At 50.2% G+C, this 23,428-nt stretch overlaps 1 protein-coding gene across 1 annotated transcript in view; it reads right to left on the bottom strand.

The window, feature by feature from the left end:
- Positions 1-4,841: 4,841 nt before the first annotated feature.
- LSP1 (lymphocyte specific protein 1) overlaps positions 4,842-23,428 on the bottom strand; it is a gene marked incomplete at both ends in the record, with an annotated part of 41,258 nt that continues 22,671 nt past the window's right edge. The window contains 9 exons of the mRNA XM_082001099.1: positions 4,842-4,931; positions 5,836-5,916; positions 6,710-6,850; positions 7,214-7,295; positions 8,419-8,462; positions 11,708-11,830; positions 12,824-13,019; positions 16,118-16,207; positions 19,663-19,815. Coding sequence (XP_081857225.1) covers positions 4,842-4,931; positions 5,836-5,916; positions 6,710-6,850; positions 7,214-7,295; positions 8,419-8,462; positions 11,708-11,830; positions 12,824-13,019; positions 16,118-16,207; positions 19,663-19,815 — 1,000 coding nt within the window. The remainder of the gene's footprint in view (positions 4,932-5,835; positions 5,917-6,709; positions 6,851-7,213; positions 7,296-8,418; positions 8,463-11,707; positions 11,831-12,823; positions 13,020-16,117; positions 16,208-19,662; positions 19,816-23,428) is intronic.

Below are 23,428 nucleotides of genomic sequence, written 5' to 3'. Positions count from 1 at the left end.
TGACGACATCCTAAAACCATCGACACCCAGCACTCCCTGGAGGCAAGCACACCCAGAGACAGCAACCCCAGCACAAGCTGACAGTATCGGGGCCACCTCCACAGACACCAAGGCAGAAAATGTCACTCAACCCCATTTGACCCCCAGCTTACCAAACACCAGCCCTCCCCTCAAAACTGAGCCAGCAGTATTGTCAGTAGAAGCAGCAAGACCTCCTGGAGCCAATGTCAGTGGTTGGCATCGCCTCAGGAAGCACTTGATGGTGCAACCAGAAGCACCCAACCTCCCAGAACTGGAGCCAGAAAAGCTGGGACAGGAAGAAGGGAGCAAGGAGGCCAGCTCTCAAACAATCACCAGTCAAGACTGCACACTGTTTAAATCAAGAGCCACAAGGATGTGGGATGCCATTTTATACCAGATGACAGTCAGCAAGGAGAGGAAGCAGCAAGCAGAAGAGAAGAAGCCGCAGAAGGAAGAAAGCTGCTTTCTTCCCTGCCGCTTACCCATCCTCCTGCATAAGCCACGCTTTGATGCCCGGAAACTGAAGGAACTGGCTGCCAAACCCATGACAAAAATCACCACTGTGTTCGAGGTGAGCCGGTTTAGACCCAAAGTGGCTGAGGAGCACACCAAGAGCTTTAACAGAACAGCATCAGGATGGTCAGTCAACTGAAGCCAGGCTGCTCCATCAGGCCTATATCTCTGGAGGTTCCTAAAGGGCACCAAGCAAGAGTGCACCTATGACTAGGCTTACTGCCCAACAGAGCCAAGTGTAAGGAAAAACTAAAATTAAATAAAACACCTACAAGCCAGCAGCCTCATGCTGTGGGTTTAAAGGTTACTCTCCATATGTATATAAGCTTAAACGCATAACATACCACATCCACAGGTCACGAGCCAGGAAAAGAAACATGTACTTGTTTTAAAAGAACGAGCACTGTATGCAGTAACATGGGGAAGAGAGGGGACGCACACAGTGAAGAAGACAAGTTGCCTGTAGAAAAAGCCCAGTTTAGAAGAGGGTGATATAACCTGAATTTATTTTGTTGTGTTTATTTAAAACCAAGATAAATCCTACACACAGAAGCAGTTGTAGGTGAGACAACATGAAAGAATCTGAGTTGCTACACACCTCCTCTAGGGATTCTTAGAAACTGAACTCAAAGAGGGTACGCATCATCTCTTTAGCTTCTCCACTGAACGTGCTGTGGAGGGCACCCTACACCCATTCCCTGAGAACAAGGTAGAAACTCATCCTTTCATCCAAGGCACAGACAAGGGACAGCATAAGATATCCATCCTGCTCTCACATAGCAGTTTCCCCCACCAAAAAAAAAAAATGGCCATCATCATTTGATGTCCTCCTAGGTCAGTCTACTAAATCCTAGTGCACAGAAGACTAACTTTGTTACAGTAATCAAGTTCTGTAATGTATTTTACAGTGCCTTTAAGTACAGGTGGGGGTTGGTGTTTTCATGATAACCAACAAGAGCCTGCTTCAGCATGTGGGTAACCAGCTCTGGATTTAACAAGGTGCTGTTTCCTGGGTGGTTCTGCTAACCACATGTAGTCTCATTTTCAGGGGGATCATCATAGTTGCATACCTACTGATGCCTGATGTCCTGAAAAAAGGGCATTTAAAACAAAGACCCCAACTCTGTCCACCCACAGAAAAAACTGTGCTTTCCAGCATCATAGTCACCCTTTGCACCTCCATTGCCACCAGGCTTATGAGCATGAAAGCTGGAGATCAGCTATTTCTGTTTCACAAAGGGACTTGTCATATGCTGGGATGTTCCTACACAGCTAATATAGGATCGCTATGTTTAGTCCAAATAGGAAACTCGATACACAGCTCTTTACATTCTCTTCATGTGCAGAGGATATTGAACTGACCAAAATTTCCAAGCCAAACTGCAAACAGACTTAAAAACAAAACCAAGAGCCCCTTTTCCTTTTTTCAAGTCTTCCAATTTTGCAATGGTGCTATAAGAAGAGCTCAGTTATCAAATCTTCAGCAAAGTTTTCACTTTGCTGGTCTTATCCTCTCTGTTTTGTAACCCCTTCCCTATTCCAAGGGGGAGGGGAAAAAAAGAGAAGGAAGGATAACCAAAGTACCTAAAATTTTGATTTCTCTGAGCCCCCAGTTTTCCAAGAAAAAGCTGAAAAGAGGTGGGTTGGAAACACACCAGTAATCGTGAGTGGATCCCAGGTAAGCCTTTGCAGGACAATTCAACATGCTGCAAGAGAAGGCTACAGAGAAAGATCCACGCAGCAACACAAAATCAAAAATCAAAGAGAGCGCAGCGTAAAACATGTAGAATGCCTATCGTAGATAAAGATGATCTTACCACACAGTGATAAGATGGCACCTTACTGTAGCGCAGCTAGATGGATGCCTATGCACAAGCGTCCGCATTCACAAGATCCACAGCATTAGCGTGAAGCGGAACAGCCGATATTTGTCACACTTGGGACACTAAGTGAATCTGGCCAGAGAAGATGGTTTCAGAAGCAATTGTGCTTTAATCCACTTTGTCTGCAGTAAGGATGACCACCCAGAACAAACCACCAACGCTCACATAAGGCTTACTTTTTGTATCTACTGGGCTTCCCACCAGGCTGCATCCACAACCCAGCCCCACTGCACAGGGATGGAAAAATGGGAGAATAACTGGTGGGGAGAGTGATTCCCACAACGGGAAACAGAGGAAGGCACGTCTGTCTGCATGTTTTAGCCCTTTTGCCCCAAGAGTGAAGGGCAGAGGCATACAGCAGGCATGATGAGCCCTTCAGAGACAGACCCTGGCATGAGAGCATCAAAGAGGAGAGCACACATGTCTGGAGGCAACAGATTTCCACCAGCGGCTCCGTGCCGGGAGCCACTGCAGCATGTTCCAGCCTGAGCTGCTGTGCTGAGCAAGGGGAGGAGAACAGCACTGGGCAGAGAGTTTGGTTGTTTTTCAATGTCCAACAGCCTCAGGCAGTTGGTACGAGCCCAAATTGCCACTTACAGAAAAACTCTTGCTCCACAGCTTGCTCAGAGGTCCTGCACCTCAGGAAGGGAAGAGGAAAAACTGTACCTATGCTCAAGCAGCTAGAAAGCTGATGAGGTGGTGTTGAGCAAGTGACATGGGGGTGAGCCAGAAGGGTTTGGGAGCAAAAAGGCAACCACAAAGGGATCCGGCAGTAGGAAAAACAAGCACGAACATAGTTCAGGGGGGTGGAGAGGAGCTGGGGAGCAGGGACCTCAGAGCACACAAAACAGCCAGCTAAAGAAGAGAAACAAGCCAAGATCCTTCAGATATCGCAGTAATTTCGCTATTCATAGTCAAAAAAACCTTCCTTGTGAATGAGCCCATAGGGGCATGTTGTGCCATGGCTCTTTGGAGTACTGGGTGGATCCTAGAGGACATCCCATGACAGACACTGGCCTTTCAAGAAAGGATGCTGGAAAAAGACCAGAACCAAGGGCACTTCCCTTGAGCTGCTTGCAGAAGCTCAGGTAGGGCAAACAAAACCTGCTGACAACCTAGCAAAACCTGCTTGCTATAAAGAATTGAAGCTCAGTAGGATCCCACCTCGTGCATCAAAACAGACTCCAGGAAAAAGAAGAGAACTGCTCAAAGAGGAGACCTTATAGTAGGTTTCTGAAAGCCACAGACAGAGAAGCAAGTTGAGGGTGCAAGTCCTGTGGGCTACTCCTTTACATCTAAAAACATAGCTTTGGGCAGGCTTGGGATTGTACTGCTGCCCATCTCCAGCCTTCAAGAGAGAGCTTCTCTTCTAAATGGGCGCCACAAAAGGAAAAAACCCAAACAAAACAATACGCTGCACTCAGAAGGCAGCTGGGGGGGTGGGGGAGGGCAGAGAAGAAGGAACACAGCCTCCAGAAAAATTCAGAAACAAAAGGTGTTTTGTAGTAGACAGAGCTATTTGTAAGCTTGGCTATGAAATAAAGCTTCTTTTTTATAGCAGGAAAAGAGAATGAGCTTGTTTTCACCCCCAACAACTTCCTCTCCTCTCACTGTGCCAGATGCTGCCTGGTTGGATCCAGCCAGTGATCACCTCCCTCTAAGCCATTCCTCCTTATTGCCACAACCCTCCACTATCATCCACTCAAGATAACACCAGGGTATCTATTAACATAAACACCATATGAGCATGAGATCCAAAGACCGTTTCAAGAGGGCAGAGACAGCAACCCAGCTCTGCCTCGCCTCTTGCTGCATGTCAGAGGACAATCCCTTCTGCTCTGTTGGTCTACCCAGCACAGATGTTCATGTCCTCCCCACTACAACCCTATTATGGGCTGGCTCCAAGAGGTTACTGAAATCATTAAAAGTTTTTCCCCTGATTAATTCAGTAAATCTAGGAATTAGATGCCAGCAGCGTGTGAATTTCAGGAGTACAGCAGCCCCATGCTCAGCCAGAATGACCTCCAGCTATCTGCTCCTCCTTGCAACATAAGAGCGTAAGAAAAAACAGCACATAGAGACTGTTCCTCTGAACTAGCAAAGGCAAATGCATCTTCGCCCAAAAAGCAGTAGCTAAGGGACTTATTCTGCAGATTAAACTAACAAAGGTATCCAGGTTCCCAGCAGCATCGGAAAGTCAGAGACCAAAACAAACCCCTACTGTGTACCCGCTCCCTTCCAGCTCAGAAAGTCAGGAGTTTGCCCAGAAGCAAGGCTCCTGCTGTTATCATACAGTACCTTCCAACTCACCCAAAGCGTAGCTGGCAGAAATAACCCCAAAGTCCTGCCAGAACAGCACCAGGAGTTTGTTACACAGCACAAGGTCACACCCCACTTACCTGGTTAATGAGTTCTCCAGGCGTGCTACTGCTCTGCAGCATCGTCTATCAACACCTTCTTGTACTGGCCATGGCCTGTTGCAACAAATTTATACTTTTTGCCAGAAGGAATGGACTGAACAGGAGAGAAAGAAAGAGTCAAAATCAGCATTTTTTCTCCCTCAAATATGCAGTCAAGATCAAGTAACTGAAGCCAGAGGAGCAGGTGATACGGTTGTCTGCAGTCCCAGAGGGCTTGGAGACAGCCTACTCTGTACTCCCTTCTTGCCCCTTCCACAAACTCTTTGCTCTCACCAAACACCGCTTTCTATAAGCCTAAGGCAACACAGCAAGCAGTGTAACAGCGATACCAATAGGAAAGGGAAGATGCAACGCCAGGCATGACGAGGGAGGGCCCATCTAAGAACCCAGACACCCCAAGCCAGGACTGGTTTCACCCATGGCAACAGGCAGTTGCCTTTACCACATACTGGCAGTAGTACCAAGCCAGGAACAGGCAAGATAGTTTGATCTTCCTCTCACAGCCTGGACACTTCGAGCAGCCACTGCTTGCTGCATTTTAATAGGCATTCTCCAAAAATGTACCAGTAAGCACAAAAACCCAGATCCATCTGCAAGCGTTGATACTGTTTTAGGTTCAGTTCGACTTAATGTTGCATGTTTTCTTCACTCTCAAGATTAAAAAGCATTACAAGAACAAAGAAGCTCACATTTGCCGTTCAATTTGAGCCTAGAAGGCTAGGGCTCCCAACTCATGGACTGAGAACAACATGCTATTCAAGATATCCTTCAGTATTACTGGTTATAAAGTGATTTTTGCCCCCATTTTTACTAGGGCTGAAGCAATAGCAGCTCACTGTTAGGAAGAACTCTTAGGTATGCAATTGCATTGATAGATACAGGCAGCCCTTGTCCCTACAATACATCACCATCTTCTTAATACTTCGAGCCCAGCCAAGGGCTCTTTTCTTTTTCACAGCAGAGCAAGTGCTTTCATACTCACACAGATACTAACTCACCTTAATGTTGGACTCCAGTTTGGGATTGCCCTTCTGTTCCCAAAGGCTTCTTTTACTCACAATGTCTCCAGCCACGATATCCTGAGAAGATGATGTTCTCATTACCCTTCACTGCTAACGCTGCTGAAGATGCCTTGGTTTATGACCCTTTCAAACCCACACATCTGACCTCCTTTTTTATTTATAATATCACATCATCTGACCTATGACAGCTGCAGCTAAAACCCATGACTCTGAAAACTTCTTCCTATTCCCAGCGTATCCTAGGTTTTCCTCTCTCACTGTCTTCAATAAGAACCTGGATCAGAGATCCAAGATGTTTATTTTCTTAAGTTCCTTAACTACTTAAGGCATGTTAACATCAAGACTTTTTTTATGTGGAAGGAATTTTGCTCACATAAACACAGATTTGCAGCCCGTGTGTTACAGAAACAACCTCGCTTACAATGACCAGAAAGTGAAATTAAGAAAGTAATACGTAATACTCTTTGCATTTTCCAATTTTACAAGATTTGTCTTGGTACTAGATCCAGCTTTGTGCTCAACAAGCGGAGCTCAGTCCTAGCCCCTGCGGAAGATATACACATTGTCCACACCATCTGAATCTATTCCCATTTCAAAGCAGAGCCTCAGCCAGAACCACAGAGGCTTTCCTTGCTGTACCACCAAGGAACGATACGGGACCCTAGCACAGATGAAGCGAAGCTCTGACATACAAGGTCTTGCATCCTGATGAAGGATACTGGCTCTTTAGAGCTGGCGGGCACCACCAACGAGCCGTAACAACAGGCTAACACAAGTGTAACGCAAGTTGTGCCCAGAGGCCAGCCCCTCTTCCCTTGCACAAGCAAGGCAAGCCCTGCGCGTGCCGTACCTTACAGGGTGAGGACTTCACAGCAGACTGAGCTGCGACCTCTCCAGTCTCCCAGAGGCTTTTTGTGCTGGCTACCATCATGCTCGTGGTGGGAAGGTCAAGAGAGGGCTGTCGGACAGGTTTTGGAGCCTTTGTGGATGTCTGGAAAACAAATGGAGAAAGTTCATAAGCAGGGAGTGTGTGCTTCCCCCCCACCCCACCCCCCCCCCGTAATTGGAGGTCCTCAGGGATGAGGGGTTGTGGAAGACTTTTACAGTCTTGCTAGTTCCGGCCAGATGCTCCCATCCTTTAAGCAGAGAAACAAGGATTGGACAGCTCGCTGAAGAAAACTGCTTTATGGTGTGCAGGGAGATAGAGACAGGAGAAAGGGATGCTCCCATTCAAGGGGAGATGATTCAGTTGTCACCTCCCAGAAGGTCTCACTAAGATGCACAATGGGAGAGCAACACCTGGCAAAGAGGGCTCCTTGGAGGGTGGGGACAGAGACACAACACAGCAGCCCACCTCAATAGCCTGCGTGTACTGCTCCAGCCTGTCATCAATCTTCGACACAGGGAGGGGTGGCTGCGTCTTCTTTATGCTGTTACTGGAGAGCAGAGGAGAGAAGAATCATAGAATCTTTGGGTTGAAAGGGACCTTTTAAGGTGATCTAGTCCAAGCCCCCTGCAATGAGCAGGGGCGTCTTCAACTAGATCAGGTTGCTCAGAGCCCTGTCCAACCTGACCTTGAAAGTTTCCAGGGATGGGGCATCTACCACCTCTCTGGGCAACCTGTGCCAGGGTTTCACCACCCTCATTGTGAAAAATTTCTTCCTTGGATCTGGTCTGAATCTACCCTCCTTTAGTTTAAAACCATTACCCCTTGTCCTATCACTACAGGCCCTACTAAAATGTCTCTCTCCTTTCTTATAAGCCCCCTTTAAGTACTGAAAGGCTGCAATAAGGTCTCCCTGGAGCCTTATCTTCTCCAGGCTGAGCAACCCCAACTCTCTCAGCCTGTCCTCATCGGAGAGGCGTTTCATCCCTTTGATCCTTTGTGTGGCCCTCCTCTGGACCCTCTCCAACAGGTCCATGTCTTTCCTGTGCTGAGGGCTCCAGGGCTGGATGCAGTACTGCAGGTGGGGTCTCACCAGAGCAGAGTAGAAGGGCAGAATCATCTCCCTCGGCCATGCTTCTTTTGATGTGGCCCAGGATACAGTTGGCCTTCTGGGCTACAAATGCATGTCACCAGTTCATGTCCAGCTTTTCAACCACCAGTACTCCCAAGTCCTTCTCAGCAGGGCTGCTCTCAATCCCTCCATCCCCCAGGCTGTATTGATACTGGGGGTTGCCCTGACCCAGGTGCAGGACCCTGCACTTGGCCTTGTTGAATCTCATGAGGTTCACACAGACCTATTCCTCAAGCTTGTCCCGGTCCCTCTGGCTGGCATCCTGTCCCTCAGACGTGTCATCAACCACACCACTCAGCTTGGTGTCATCTGCAAACTTGCTGAGGGTATACTTGATCCCACTGTCTAGGTCATTGATGAAGATATTGAAGAGTACTGGTCCCATGACAGACCCCTGATTCCTTGGTGACTCAGGCAGAAGGGAGGACTTTGAGGGCCACAGGCAGCCTCTCACTCCTTCCCTTCCCCACAGCAGGGCCCTCCAGCATCCTTCATTTGGAAGAAAAGACCTGCTTTATCCCAGTGTCAACCCTGGAAATACCTTTTCTTTATTGAGCGGTTCAGCGACTCGGTTCTGTCTGTGATCTAAAGTGGGAGAGAGAAGACAAAGATATTACTTTTCTCCATGGACCTCAGATGGATGTAGGTCACCTCAGCTCACCACAGTTCAAGTACTTCTCTTCCCTGCTCCCTCACCCAGATTTTGGTTAGAAATTCTTTACTCAGTCCCATGTTCCCACATTAGTCACAGAGACAATGAGCTTCCCCTTTCCAAGGCAGTTGAGCAGAACCCCAACCAAAAGCACCAGTGCACAGTAGCAGCGCAACCAGTTTCAGGGGCAAACCAACAACGTGCAGCTCAACTGACAGCAGAAAAAGCAACCAAGACCATTTTCCCTGCTCAAGGACCAGCTGTCTTTCTCAGACACTCAGTTTCCTGGCCAGGCACAAGAGAGAAAGTGGCAAGTGTGGAAAGGCAAGGGGGAAAACTAGAGGCACTGCCAGCCACATCTACAGCAGAAGAGGAGCCAAGCATGAGAGCAGCACAGCCATGAGTTACATCAGCTTATCCACACCAGAGAAGCACACAGACAGGGCAATGCAGCACATGGAGCCACCTGTAAGGCAGCACTTCAGGTCAAGCCATCAGGAAGGAGAGTTTTGCACAAGAGGCTCCTATGCAAGAACTCTTTAGCCAAGACAGGAAGGCAAGCAAACACTTTACAACCACTGAATAAAGGAAAGCTGAAGTGTTGCTGAACTTCATAGCTCTTTGTGCCCCATAAAACAAAAACAGAGAGAAAAATCACTTTCAAGTCAAAGAGGAGGCTGTTTCTTAACAGCAGCTCCTACAGAGCCAAGGAGCAGCAACCAAGTAACAAGGAACCTTCTCTCTCTGTATACTGCTCTCTGTGCCACAGGAAACATCACCTACCATGTTAACTGACAAAAAGCAGTGCTAAGTGCTGACTTTAAGACACATTCAGGATGCCAGTGCTAAATTTTAACTAAGCAGAAGACAGGACAGCATCACAGATCTAACAGCTATGCCAAAGAGTACAAGGCCCATTAGTGAAGAGGACAACCACCAACGAAGGGTGCAACCCTGACTATTAGAGATGTGCTAGGGAGAGTCACTCTGCAGGGTCCCAACACGGCACCATGAGAGATATCCCACCAGCCAGCAGTTTCTGCTGGGTAGGCTGTCTGCCTGCTGCCAGCTTGCTCCTCTGCTTGGTGCTGGAGGAGCTGGTGCTTGCCCGAGCAGTGACTTCAGAGATTGGGTTGCCCATCCCTCTGGGACATTGATGGGCAGGCTGGCACCCCATGGGCCATAACAGCACCTGAAAGGGGAATACAGTAGACCCCTTCCCATGTCTCAGTTTCTCAACTACAAGTAGAGAAGATATCAATGGGAAAAGCCTTGCCAACCTCCCATTTCACCTCCTGAAATGTTAAAAACAAGCACCAAGTTAAACACAGAGGGGCCTAGAAACAGGCTGTAGGTGACAATAGAACTTGGCATAACGGTCTACGTGGGAACAAACTTTCCCTAAGCTATTTGGAGATCATCTCCCTCAGCCCCATAGGGCAAATCGTTGCAGCAAGAATCATGCATTTGTCTGGTTCAAAGCACTTTCTGAAGGCCAGAAGAAACTACAGTTGCTCACTCAGCCAACCTCAAAACTCCGAGCTCACAAGTAGCCTGGGACAAAATGGGGCTGGTACAAGGCTTTCCCCCTGCCACCACACATCCATTTAATCCCCAGGCCACGCTGGCCCTCTGAACCCCAAACCACCCCATCACGCTACAACCCCAGCACACTGCCTGCCCCAGATGTGTCCGTGGCCTCCACCAGCCACAGCTGTCAGGGGAGCTCACCACGCACTGCACATGTTCACGTCTTTCCACTACAAGCAGTGTTTCTGCTGAAAGATCCCATGCCAAAACACCTTCTTGGTGGTCAATGTGTTGAATTCTTACTGTTCATACAAAGCCCTGCTAGCCAGGGCGTAAAGATCCATCTTCCTTTGGAAAGATCCCAAGCTCATTTTTCCTGAACAGCTTTACATTCAGCTTCATCTATTGGTGAGCCCCGACATCACCATTATAAAACACAGAGACTATAATTCTGAGCCTTTCCCTTGGCTAATCCTAGCAGCAGCAGTTAAGCTCGGGTCAGCTATGTGTGTGTTTGGGTTATAATGACGAGCATTTCAACACATAAAAGGCACTGGAAGCATTTCCCACATTTCCCCACTGGTCCCACTCCAGGGATATGCTTTGGCCACCCCCACCCCACTTTTCAGACCTAACATTAGCACATGGCCTGCATCCAATCCCACCCTTTCTCCCCTCTTTTTACTTGACTTTTTTAAAAGGCTTCTCTGTTAAGAGCAAGATCTGATGGCTGTAGATCACAGAATCACTAGGTTGGAAAGGACCTTTAAGATCATCAAGTCCAACCATTGAATGAAACCTTGATGATGAAAGATGATGAAACCTTCCTCTTACGATCTATTTACTGGTGCAAGAGGAAGTTCATACAATCCTCCCTGACCAGAAGATACTGACTAAGAAGCAAATAGCTCAGATCTAAATGCAAAAAAGCAGAGATAATACCAACAGCAGATTAACAGGCTACCCAGGCTCCTCACCCTTTCCCTCACTGCTACAATCAACAAGCTTAGGGCTTACAAAGACAAAAGCAATTCACTACTGAAACAACTTATCTGTGTCTATTGTATTTAAAAGAACATGCACAGAACTGAGGATTTGTAGTAAATGCAACAGAAGTCATGAGATACAATTCAGGTGGTGTTAAAAATGGAAGTTTCGCAAGAGCATCAATGCAGACAGATGTGACTGGGCAAAGACAAGATGCTTCAGAAATCCCAGTTTGCTTAAAAAACTTAAAATACAATCAGAAAGTATGAGTTAAGTAAGATAGGGAAATTCCAGTGCTTCAAGCTTTGGGGTATTTTGGGGTGAAGGGAAATTTCATTTTCCGATTAAGTTAATTTGTCATCTTTGACCAAATTCACAAGCTTAGAGCACAGACATCTTTCTCCATATTACAATATTCCCTGGAGTCCTCAGTGAACTTTAGACTTTCACAGTAATTGGCAAAGGATACACAGAGACGGTTACAGCATCCAACAGCTCAAGCAGGCAAAGTAGGAGGAGAGGAGGTTGACAACCAAGGAAGATGAGGGAAACAGATACACTCTACATTACCATAAGCCCTGGGTCATCTTTCCTTATCATCAGTTAGGTGCTTTATTGCAATAGCTGTCATTGCCTCCAGAGGAGCCCCAGGAACACAAACCTTTGTGGAGCACACTGCAGTGTGGTCAGAGCACAGCTCCTCCTCTTCCAGGCTAGCAGGGCTGGGGGCCTTCTGGCGTTTTTCTGGTGTTTCTTCATCTTCATTTCTCCTTCTCTTCTTTTCCTGAGTGCAGAAAATGAACAAGCCAGGAAGTGAGCTGGTCAAACTGCTAACTATGCAACAAAAGTGATTTTTCCCCTGTCCTCCTGGCTTCCTGCTTTACACTAAATAAACACGTGAGCACAGAAGTTTTGAGTTCACATCATCTAATTCTGAAACATCCAGGAAGAAGCTCATGTGTCATTTCAGGGGGAAAAAGAGACTCCCACAAAAAAAAAAAGAGTGAAATCTTGCAGGTTCAAGGGTCCAAAATTATATGTAAAGGGGCCCTTGCATTAGTTAATAAAGATTTCTCACCACTATTAAGATAGGAAAATGTGATTTTTCTCTAAAGAGGTCACAAGGAGAGAGAGCAGCTGCCTTTAGTATAAAGGTCTAGAACGGGTCACACACACCGTTCAAATGCAAAAAGCATCCTAGCCTCAGCAAGTCAAAATGCATTTACAACAAAAGAATTTGAAGCTCAACCACCCAATGGACTTGCACACCACTCAAGTTCCAGCCTTGTCTCTCGTTAACCAGGAATTACACCTCGTCAGAAGATCAAAGAAAGAAAACCTCAGCTGGGAGCAATGCAAGGTTTGGAAACACATCAAGCCAAAGTGCTCCAAAGGTGCAATAAAGGCTGGGGAGAGAAAAACAAGTAGTAAAATTTAGATTTGAGTTCTCCTGAAGAGCTACTCACTGCCCACAAAACCACAGGAGAAAGAGTAGCACTTTCCTTCTCGGTATTGCAGGGACATGACTAAACCACCACAAGCTCTGGGAGCAAACACACCACCCTTGCAATAGGGCAGAGGCTGCCTGCAGTGACCCCAAGAAGGCACATAGGCAAGAGTGGCACCAGCCCCAGGTTATGCCATGAAAGCATGTCTATGTGGGCTCAACACCCAGCGGTGTAAGCAGCAATGGTGAGCTGAGTTCTTGGAGAGCATCCCCTAGCCCCAGCTCTTCCACCAACCCTGTGGAGAGAAGGTCAGCTCCTCCTGATCCCACCTCTTGCTCAGCACTCTCCTCTTCCTCCTGCTCTTGGACCTGTTCTTCTTCCTGGCACAGCCTCTCTTCCTCCCCAATAACCACATTCTCCTCCCGGATCTCCTCTGGGCTTTCCCGATCCAGCTGGATCTGCTCCAGTTTGACTTCAGCTTCCCTCACACCGCTGTCCTCTTCTTCATACGACTGTTGTGGAGACCTAGAGGTGGGGGAGAGAGGTCAAAGCAGCAAAACACGTTGTTATGAGCCTACAGACGCTATCAGGTGCCTCAGGCCTGTAGAAATCTAGTTTTATCACACCCCCAAGCCTACAACCTGCTGGGTGTTTTACACCAGGGCTCACAGCCACTTCATGGTCCCATCCAGTTCCAGGCACCCAGATGTAACAGTCACGTCACACTCCCGCACTTTGAATGTCCAAGATGCAGCTCAACTAAGACTTGTGGCAGAGCTGAAGCTATCTGCACCTTTCCAGCCTCACCACGGGGAAGATCCACAGGAAAACAGAGATCAGACCTCCACTCAGACCCCAGGCAGAGAGGACACCACATTGTGGTGCTGACTCAATTCTCTGCTCACTACAGCCAAAATCCCAGGTGAACCAGCGTGCTCTGTGGTCCTGGTGCACAAACATAGATCTGACACTGCCGCCACGGTTCCCGGCATCAATTCAACAGGGAGCACTAAACTTCCTCTGCCTAAATTCATCTTCCGTGTTAACAGAGCCTCTCGCTGGAGGAGGACCCAACCAAGGACATGTGAACATGCTTCCCAAGATTCCCCTTTTCCCTAGCTGAAGCTAAACCGCAGGGCAAGGCTCCACAGCCACTCACATGAGGCTTTTTTTTGTCTGCAAGGCACAGTGCTTCACAAGCAATGCCGTATCTGCACCTAACCCCAAGCCTCAGTTTTGCCCACTGGAATAAATTACACCTCTCCTCATGTCACAGCCCAGCAAAACTAAGGAATTCTAAAGCAGCCAGGGTCACCCCTTGGCTTAGGTTTAAAAAAAACACAACGAGGTCTGTACAGGAGGATTCCTCCAGGCCTCCAAGGCTGCAGAGAGGAGAGCCAGGAGCCCGTTTAAGCGACCAGCTTTGCGAAAGCAGAGCAGCCCATGCCTTTGGGCAGGGAGTCAGAGTGAGCACGTAACCCCAGAGCTCTCCACGGCTCACAGCCGTGCACCAAGATGTTATTGCCATCTTACTTTTCCTGGCCAGAGAATAGCTTTCTCCTCCCGTTTCTTAGAAGATTACCCAGCTTGTGACAGCACGGCTAGAGAGCTGGCTAGCAGGCAGCTGCCGAAGTGCAAGGCTGACTCACCGCTTCTGCCTCGCCAGCCAGCACCGTAACATGAAAAAAAGTTCAAGCAAGACTTTTCCACCCACCTCTCTGCTGCTAGGAAGGCAGCTCGCAGGACAGCCGCCATCCAGCCCTCCTCACTGACCACACAGGGAAAAAGCTGATGCATGTGCTGGCTCGCTTGGCTTGTTGCTAATCATCCTCCCACAACAGTGCAGTCACCAACAGCAAACAGGCTCTGAAGGCCCAGGTAACTAGTTTCTCTTAACCAGAATGCCAGCAATGCCTCCAGCTAAAGTGCAAGCTCATATTAAAAATTAAGGCCAGCAGATATGATGCAGTCTATAAGATGCCGTCCGCACCAGAGCAATTTTATATGGGAGGCAGCTAGTCCGACATAGCTCCCACCCTCTTGCGTGCAGCTGATAGCATGGATCACCCCCCACAAGTGGGGAACCAGAACCAAAAAGGAAAATATGCCTTAGCCCCAAGGCCCTCAGGGGATGCACAAGCTGGTTTAGCTCCATCCAACAGAGAGCAATTGTCTCCATCCCCACATTCATAGCCACCACCTCAATGTCCTTCACATGAAAAAGCCAGTTTGCTCCATATTCAGTCAAGCAGAAGAGAGGGGAGTTGGGAAATGCCAGCTGCTTGTGCCAGCCAGACACACAGCCTACCTGTGCTCGCACCACACGCCAAGCCTGTGAGCAAGGCAAACCTGCCGAAGGTGCTTTACAGGGCACAGCCACGCACCAGAAAGCGAGTCCAGTTTTTGCAAAAAGCCCTCTCCCAGCAAGCCCACGGGGTCTGAGTCCCTTCAGCTGCCTCTCCCAACCAGTCTCCAGCCAAAAACTTGCTCTGCTACAGCCGCTGCCTTTAAAGCACCACCCCTCCCAGATGGGCTTCACCTGCCACGGATGCCATCTCCCCTGCTCAGCACCCTCCTGCCCCACTACAGAATAAGCACAAGCATCACAGAAACAAACCAAGGAGCAATTTCTGGAGAGGATAACACAACCCTTCCAGCTAACTGTCTTTTGAATAGCCAGCAGCCTTTCTCTCCGGACAAGCTCTTTGCAAGGAGGGGTGGAAAAAGAGGCAGCATGCCGAAAAGCAGATGGGGCTGATCTCTAATTGCTCCCACAGATGTGATAATGAATGCCGCGGCGAGGTGCTTGAGCAATGCTTGTGGGGTCAGGGCTGCAAAGGTACAGCTTGCAGAGCGGTTTAGCTACAGTGTTTGGAAAAAAGTAAGAAAGAGGAGAGCTCTATTTATTTGTTCAGCAGTAAATATTAATCTTAGGCATTTTTTCAGTCTCAGGGGTAAAGAAGAGGCTGTGTCATCACATGGGCAAAAATTCCCTATAAAATCAAGCTGCCAAGAGACCTGAGTCACAGAGTTCACATGCAGGTAGATGGTGCCCAAGGGAAGTGGTTAAGGCAGGAGTTTGGTTCAGCTCAGCAAGGGAAGGGTGACGGGAGATGGGGACTAAACAGCTGGCGCACAAGCACCTCTCAGGGCTCCTTGCTGCCTGTTTTCCCCCGCTGAAAGAGGAGTCAAGCACAAGGTGGGCTGGGGCCATAACACCCACTATGCTGACATGAGCCAGGAAGCAGCAATAACTTAGAACAGCTTTTTAGGCTGGCCTGGATTATGTTAGAGGCCGTTTCAGCCCCTGCAGCAGCTCAGGTGGCTTAAATCCGCTGTTGTCACTCCTCCAAACCCAGGCGTCCTGGCAGGCTGCCATTGCTTGGAGTGCAGAGCTCAATCCAAACATCCCCAAAGCCTGGGGCAGCCCCTGAGCCTGTTCCTCCCCGCTAGCCCAAACGGTGGCCGGATTGCACCCCGTCCTGTCCTGCTGACGCTCCAGCCTCTGGCCTTGTCCGTATGCATGCTAGGCTTGACCTGGGCTTGGTCACCCCTCCTTGGGGACGATCCGGTTGCTGGGCACATCGGTTCCCCTGCCCTCGGTCTGGCTGTGTCCTACCCACCTCTGTTTGCGCTGCTCGAGCTTCTGGGACCAGTCGCTGAACCCCTCGTCTTCCTCCAGCTCTGAAGTGCCGGATGGCTTAAAGTCATAGCTGAAACACAGCAAGAAGGAAAGAAGGAAAATTAGGATGAGAAAGATGCAAAAAACCCCAAACCTGGCCTGAAAGAGCCCTGTCCTGAAAGAGCCCCAGCCTGGTACCATCCTTCTCCCCCTCCAGTTATTGCATCTTCTTTCCGCTGGCTGCTCCCAAATCCCACTTGAAGCCTCATCCTCCGTTACAGAAAAGATGCCTTTGCCATGTGCTTAGGGCTGCCCTTGTACAAAGTGGGTCTCTCGGGGCATCACTGCAAGATGGAGAGGAAGAAGGGGCAGCTCCATGTCTCCAGCAGGAGCACCCTGCTGCCTGCCTGGTCTCTGGGGCCCAACGCAAGCGAGCAAAAGACAAAGCAGCACATCAAAACCAAAAGGTCCATGGTTTTCTTCTGCACTGGAGCTGGCCTTAGCCTGTTTGGACCAGAGATGTTTCAAACTCAGTTGCTGTTTGTGTTATGCTCGTACACAGCCCCATAGAAAAGACATCAGCAGGAGCTGGCCTGAAGAGATTGCTGGATGAAGAAGTCACGGAGACCCAAAGATTAGGACATTGGCTCAAGTTCTGGGTTGGATCCTCACGTTCCCCTACAGCTTTGAGCCAGTCACATGCGCTTGCATGACTCTGGCTCCCTGCCCATGAATACCCTACTGCTGTACGGAGCCGCAGCCCTGCTGGGGCGCACAGCTGCCGGCACCAGATGTGGGCTGGCTGTGCATGGGGATTGTTGGGTTTTCCCTATTTCTTCCCTTGCATTCACAAGGAGAATTGCCTCCCGGCCAGGAGGGTCCTGGGTGGGCAGCCACGTTGCAAGCATCAGCCTGAGGAGGTGGCTTCCCAGATGTTTTTGGGACACAGGGCAGTCACGTTACCTGGGAGTGGGAATTAGGATGTGGGACCCACGGATTGGTTTAAAACTCAGAGATTCAAAATACGTAATAAATGTGGATGAGTCTTTTCTTTGCCTTTCTGGGCTCTTAGAGCTGTCAGGAAATTCTTAGCCTCCTCCGTGACCCTGGTGGCTTGAAATACGGGGGCATTTCTCTGAGATTCGGGAGTCTCGTATTGAACTGACTGCAGGAGCTGAGGGTTTACGAAAAACATGTGCCCTCACCAGGGAGGGTAGCAGGGGGTGCACACCAAAACCGGCTGCTCAGCCACAAGTCTGAGCACAGCCCAGCTCCTGCCGTGCTTCAGCATCCCCTTAGACTGCCGTCCAGGACATCCCAGCCCAGGTTGGATTATTTTCTGCTGTGTGTGTAGCAGTAGCTTGTGGGTGCCCCAGGACAACACTCAGGAAATTTGACGCAGAGCCAGGATGGGGCCACAGGTCCGCTGAGTCCCAGGTCAGGGCTTCAGGCAAGCTGCAGCATTGGCTGATGACGCCTAAGGCAGAATCGCTCTGGTATTTGTGGCCCTGGCCACAAACATGTGTGTGCTCAGGCTATCAGAAAAGCTCCCAGGGAGCAAGGGAGACCGGCCGAATGCTGTTTGAAAACTGGTTGCTTCCCTGTCCCCCCTGCCTCTGCAGACACAGCCCCAGGGGAAGCGCGGAGCCAGCACAGCCCCATCAGCACTGCTTTAAGCTGACACCCATCCCTCTGGCTCCTGAGGCCACGCGCGTCTTTCCTGCAAACCCGCCGTTTTGCAGGTTATTTCTCCTTTTTTTTTAGTGTGGGGAAGGGAGGAGAGGAGCTTCGCCCTGTCCCGTTGGTGCAAGGAAATGCCGAGGGCAAGTTTGCACAAACAGGAGTGACATGGTTGGGATGAGTCCCAGCGCGGGAAGAGCCGAGGGAAGGAGGGGCCGGTGTTTACACAAGAGAGAGCAAAGCTTTTTGGAAGATTCATAGCCAAGGCTGACCCCAGCTGCATGAGCAAGCCCAGGTGGCTGTCAGCAGCTGCAGAAGAAACCAGGGGATGGCCAGAGAAGAAGAAACATCCTTCTGGTGAAGGCTGGCCCAGCAAGCTCAAGCATCGTGGAGCAGGGAGCAAAACCCCTCATTTTAGGAGTTTTCTCATCATTGCCCCCCTTTGCAGATGCTTAAGCACTCAATTAAATTTGGGCAACACCAATGGTACCGCGGGGTCAGCAGCATATGTGTGCCCGCAGGACCAGAGCCTGCAAGCTGGGTTACTGGGGCTGCTGCACGCTGCTCTGTGCCCGAGGCTGCTCCCAGCATCTCCTGGTAAAGCAGAGACCAGAGATCGTGTCTGCCATTTTAAAGACCTTTACGAATTATTTTCCAGCCCCCGTGTGAAGGGAGGTTTGGAAAAGCTAACGATTATTATTACTTTCCAGATCCTCTGTTTGCTTTCAGGGCAGACTACAGCAGTTTTGTCTGCAGAATATCACTGGGTGTATTTCCACAAAAGATTTCGAAGCCTCTTTGCAATACTTTTAGACAAAAAAAAAAAAGTCCTGAATAATTTTGAAAGTATCTGAAGAAAAACGATGTTTTCATGGAAAAAATTAGATTTTTATAAATAGCTTTTGCTATTTTTCCAGTAAAATGAAGCTGCTGCTTCACTCTGACTGTAATTCCAAATCCTGCCACCACTTTTCCATTGTGTTTCATCTATTTAGAAATAAGTTGAACTCATAAATAGAGGGAAGACTGGGGTCTTTAAGACAGAGTTTGGCAACAACTGGCAGACTGGTTTTTCTGCCAGCCCCTACGCTGCACAGCACCTGGGCTGCTGAACCATGGACATGGGGAGGCTGTGGTGGGATGCTGCGGTGGGATGATGGGGACATGACTGGTCATCCTACCCCTTCTCCAGGGATTTCCTCTCTGACAGCAGATAGCTCAGCATCTCCATAAATGCCTCCGGAGCTAAATGAAAAATGAAAATCATTTAGGACCTGCCCCATTAAAGCATCGGGTTAACTTTAACCCTTGGAGCTGTGAACTGCACCAGCTCAGGAGCTCCTCCGTGCTCCCCACCGCCGGGGCAGCATCCCCCGAGGGAGGATTGGGGGCCTGGCCAGGAGAGGTGCTCGCTCGCGCAGCCGCCAGCGCCATGATCTGGCTGGGGTTGTGCGTCACATCCTCAGGCACGTGTCTGTCTTCGCACCCATCAGGAACTTCCATTAGTTTTGGCGCAGGTTGACTCACAAGCTGAAATCTAAGCAGGCACTGCAATCCCTGGCGATGGGAACTCCCTACCTCAGCTCAGCCCTACCCAAACTGTCCTAGTTTAAACTCTCAGGGCAGTAAAACACCCTGCCTCCAGCCAAAAAAAGAGCAAAGCAGGGATTCTGTCTTTTTCCGCGCAAACTAGAAACACACTATTTGTTAGTCTGGGCTAAATCCCCCAATGCAAACCTATTAGGGAACTTCCCCATCTCCCCAAACCACCCCGAACAACAGAGACACCCACTGCAGGGATGCAGGAGGGTTTTGCTGCAAGGAGAGAGCATGTTGCTGAAGGATTTATCCACAGGTATGTCTTACTGATTTTCCTGTGCTGGACCCGCACTCTCCAAGCAGGAGCCGGTGCCATTCAAGCCCTCTTCTGCCTGGGACCTCAGCTGCTTCTCCCGCTCCCGCCGCCGCCGCTCTCTCGCCGCCTCCTCCTCGTCTTCCACGCTCCACTGCGCCGTCAGCCTGCCAAGCCAGAGAGAAAACCCATCCTTAACACTGTCAGGCAGCCCCTGCGAAACCTGGCCATAATCCCCCAAGGTGCCTGGGCTCCCCTCAGCAAGTGGGGGGCTCCTGCAGAGGAGCGCTCCCACCATGAGAGGTGGTCCTCAAAGCAGCATCCCTGCCTCCATCGGCATGGCTCCCCGGCGGCACTGACCAATGTGCAAGGATAAGGTGGGACACACAGACTGGCACAGGGGTGCAGGAGAGCACCCAACCCCGAGCAAGGTGTGGTGCGTATCCCACTCTTCCCAGACCAGCCACCTCCCCGTGGGCTGGAAGCCCACTTGGAAGCACCATTCCCTGAAAAGCAGCTTTGCACTCCAGGAGGTGTTTGTAAAGGGTCTTGCAGTGCTGCAAGAAATCCCACTCCTCCATCTCAAGCTTTGGCCCAGGGAGGGTGAGGTCTGCACCCTGGGGGTGAGTTTTCTTAAGCAGCTGAGCTGCTCCTGCCTGACCGGGAGCAGAGGGAACAGCAGCGGAGGGCCGTGGCTGTGTCCCGCTCTGTCCTGCCGAGATTCCTTCCTCTCCTGCAGAGAAGAAAAACCTGCCCTGGCGTCTCCCAGACGTCTCAGCTGCTGGATAATAATGCCTCTGTCAGCAGAACAGCCTCTCACATCCCTGAGGAAGTGATAAGGTGGCTGCCACATTCCTCCTCCGGTGATAACGCCTGTCTCCATGTGGGATCAGCTCCTGCTCCACTGCCGGCAGCACCAGCCAGGACACAGGCAGAAAGGGACGAGCCGCGGTGGCAGGGTCACCGCTCACCCAAAGGGCCTGCAATAGCAGCCGGAGCAGGGCAGGTCTGGCTCGTGGTACCCAGGGCAGGTGCTGGAGCAGATGCTGGGGCAGGTGCTCCCTCACCCCACTCGCCCCTGGCTCGGCCAGATCCATGAAGGCTGTTTTGCCTGGCATTTGCGAGCCTATTTACAGAAATGCTCTTGTGGAAGGCACATACACAGAAGTCAGAAAGGTGATCTCCCACCAGCAGCAGGACCCAGCCCTGACCTACACCTCCCCTGCCTTTGGGCACACCCCAAGGACTGCAGTCCTTACAGGGTGAACCTGCTCAATAGGAGATACGATGCAACACCAGTTCAGACTGGGGCAAAGAGCTTGTGGAAAGAAAAAAAAAAACCCAAAAATGCCTTAGTTGAGACTTGTTTCAGCCCAGTTTCAGTGAACAAGGGGCAGGTTTCAGCTGACCCCAGAAGTGCCACCCTGCCAGCCTTCTTGGCTTTGCCCACAGCTGGACTATGAACCATGCGAGAGGGCCTCACTAAGATGCTGTTTTCACTTGAGATTCAGGGCAGATCCCCTCCTCTCCTAGCAAAGGAAAGGAAAAAAGTTGTGATTGAGACATTTTGTTCAAGAAAAATTTGGCTTGTCTTATTACTCTATGAACCTTGTCAGCCTTTCCAGGGGAGACTCACTCAGAGCCTATTTTACTCTGCAGCACCAGCAGGACCGCTGAGCTGAGCCCCAGTAGCATCCCTTTGCCGAGTGGTCCCACCGCCACCCTGGCAGGAAGCTGGGGGGTGACCCCGCACCCCTACCCTCCCAAACTCCCACCTCCCCTGCGGCAGCAGAGCCGGGATGCATGGAGACAAGGCCGAGCCCACGGGGGAGCAGGGAATGAAGCAGATCCCAGGACTTGACAAAGAGACCACTCTGCTGCCGTGTAATTACTGCCTGCCTTATTTAGGGTGGGGTCTTTTTGCAAGCCCCAAATTCAGCCACCCTTTCCCCTTCTCCCCCCACCCCTGTCACCCCTTGCCACCTTGCTCTCCATGGGGAGCAAAGCAGACCCGGACCAGAGCCCGGGCTCCCCTCCTCCCTTCCCTACTCGTCCCACACTCCTGTTTATTGTTTTCCCCCAGGTTCCCATAGAAACCCTTGTCTGTGGGCCTGGCAGGAAGCCACCGTGTTGTTGTGTTGAGTTTTTTTTTTTTAATATATAAATGAAGTCATTCATTAAACTCTGCCATGATCTCCCTCCCTTGTGCGACAGCTCCAGATAGTCTCCGATTCGGAAAGGCTCTTAACCCCCTCTCGCCCACATCGCCCCAGTTACGAGAGGCAAGGTCCACATTTATGCCAGAACAAATCAGATTTCGATTTAATTCCTTCACCCCCTCCTCCAGCTCCTTGGGAAGCTGCTGCAGAGGCGGCACTGCACCAACCCCCTGGCTTAGCCGGGGCACCTGGGGGAGCCCGGAGGGGGTTCCCCTCCAAACCACGCGAGCTTTCCGTGGTGCGAGAGCAACGCTGGTTGCCAGCCCTCTCCCCTTCCCAGTTGGATGTGACTAACTCTCTCCCCATGACCTCACCGGCTCGCTATTCTGTCCCTGCATCCTCCAAACAGGCTGAGGACGGAGCCAGGGGCGACCGTTTTGGGGAGAAGGATTTTTCTGCAAAAGCAGAAAATATCTTTCCCAGCTCCCTTTGTCGCAGAGCAAACCAGCCTCTGAGCTGCCCAGCACCGCGCCGGCGCGTGGCTCAGATGCGCTGAGCATCGTGGTGGGGCTGCGATGCTGGGAGCTCCGTGCCTGCCCCTCTCAGCAACAAGGGCTGTGGGTAAAGCCCCCACCGAGCCCTGGGTTCAGAAACATCAGCACCCTCCAGCAAACACCTAAAACTGGTTTATTAGTGGATTCAGGGCTGTCTCTCATGCTCAAACAGGCTGGTGGCGGAGCAAGGTTTAATAAGCGATTCTTTGGGGTTCAGTAGTCACACGGACAAGCAGAGGGAAAAGGATGATTCTTTTTTTGACTGACCTAGCAGCACAAATATTTGTCTTCAGTAAAAAACAAACAAAGAAAAACCCCAAACAGATGAGAAACTAAACCTTGCCAAAGTCCTTGCATTTGGATTAGCTACAAGGGTTTGTTGGACCGCAGACTGAATGTGCCATTTCAATTTGGACGAGCCCAAGTGTGAGGAGGGGGTCAGCTGTTAAATTGCCTTTCAAAGCAAAAAGGTGGAAAGATTTAATTTCCAAACGGTTCTGTTTTCTAAGAAGGGGCCGCGGTCTCCCGTTTGCTCTAATTGCTCACCATCACATTCAGTAATTCAATGTCCTTGGCCCAGAGTGGTATTGCACGACCATCTTTCCCATTTCTAGAAATAATTACCTGGCTCTTCAGGATTGGGCTGATACCACGTACCTCTGCCTTCACCTCCAGCCAGCACTTTCCCAGGTCGGTCCCAGGCTGGGGAAGTTTTGGGAAGAAGCAGGCTCATAGCTGCCGGTGGGACTGAGAGCTCCCCACTTCATTTCACCCAACACAGGATGGGGAAATGGAAAGCAAGAAGACTTGAAGCTTGAGGACTTGCAAGATGAACTACAGTATGTTACACTCCTGCATCCAGTCACCTGCCTATATAGAGGGATTTTCATGTGAGGTGAAAGGAAATTCGCCCCCTCCCGCAAACATTAGTGGGTCTGGAGAAGAGAGGGTAGAGAAACTGCTTTGCTGCCCGGGCAGCCAGGAGCTGCGGCAAGGCTTGCTCTGGCAAGACCTCACCACAGGGACGGGTCATTTCTCTTATGTGGTCCCTATATCTCTGCCAACAG

This window comes from Phaethon aethereus (genome assembly GCF_964289735.1).
Source record: "Phaethon aethereus genome assembly, chromosome: 5".
Classification (NCBI taxonomy): domain Eukaryota; kingdom Metazoa; phylum Chordata; class Aves; order Phaethontiformes; family Phaethontidae; genus Phaethon; species Phaethon aethereus.
This window is presented reverse-complemented; position numbering and strand designations above follow the sequence as displayed.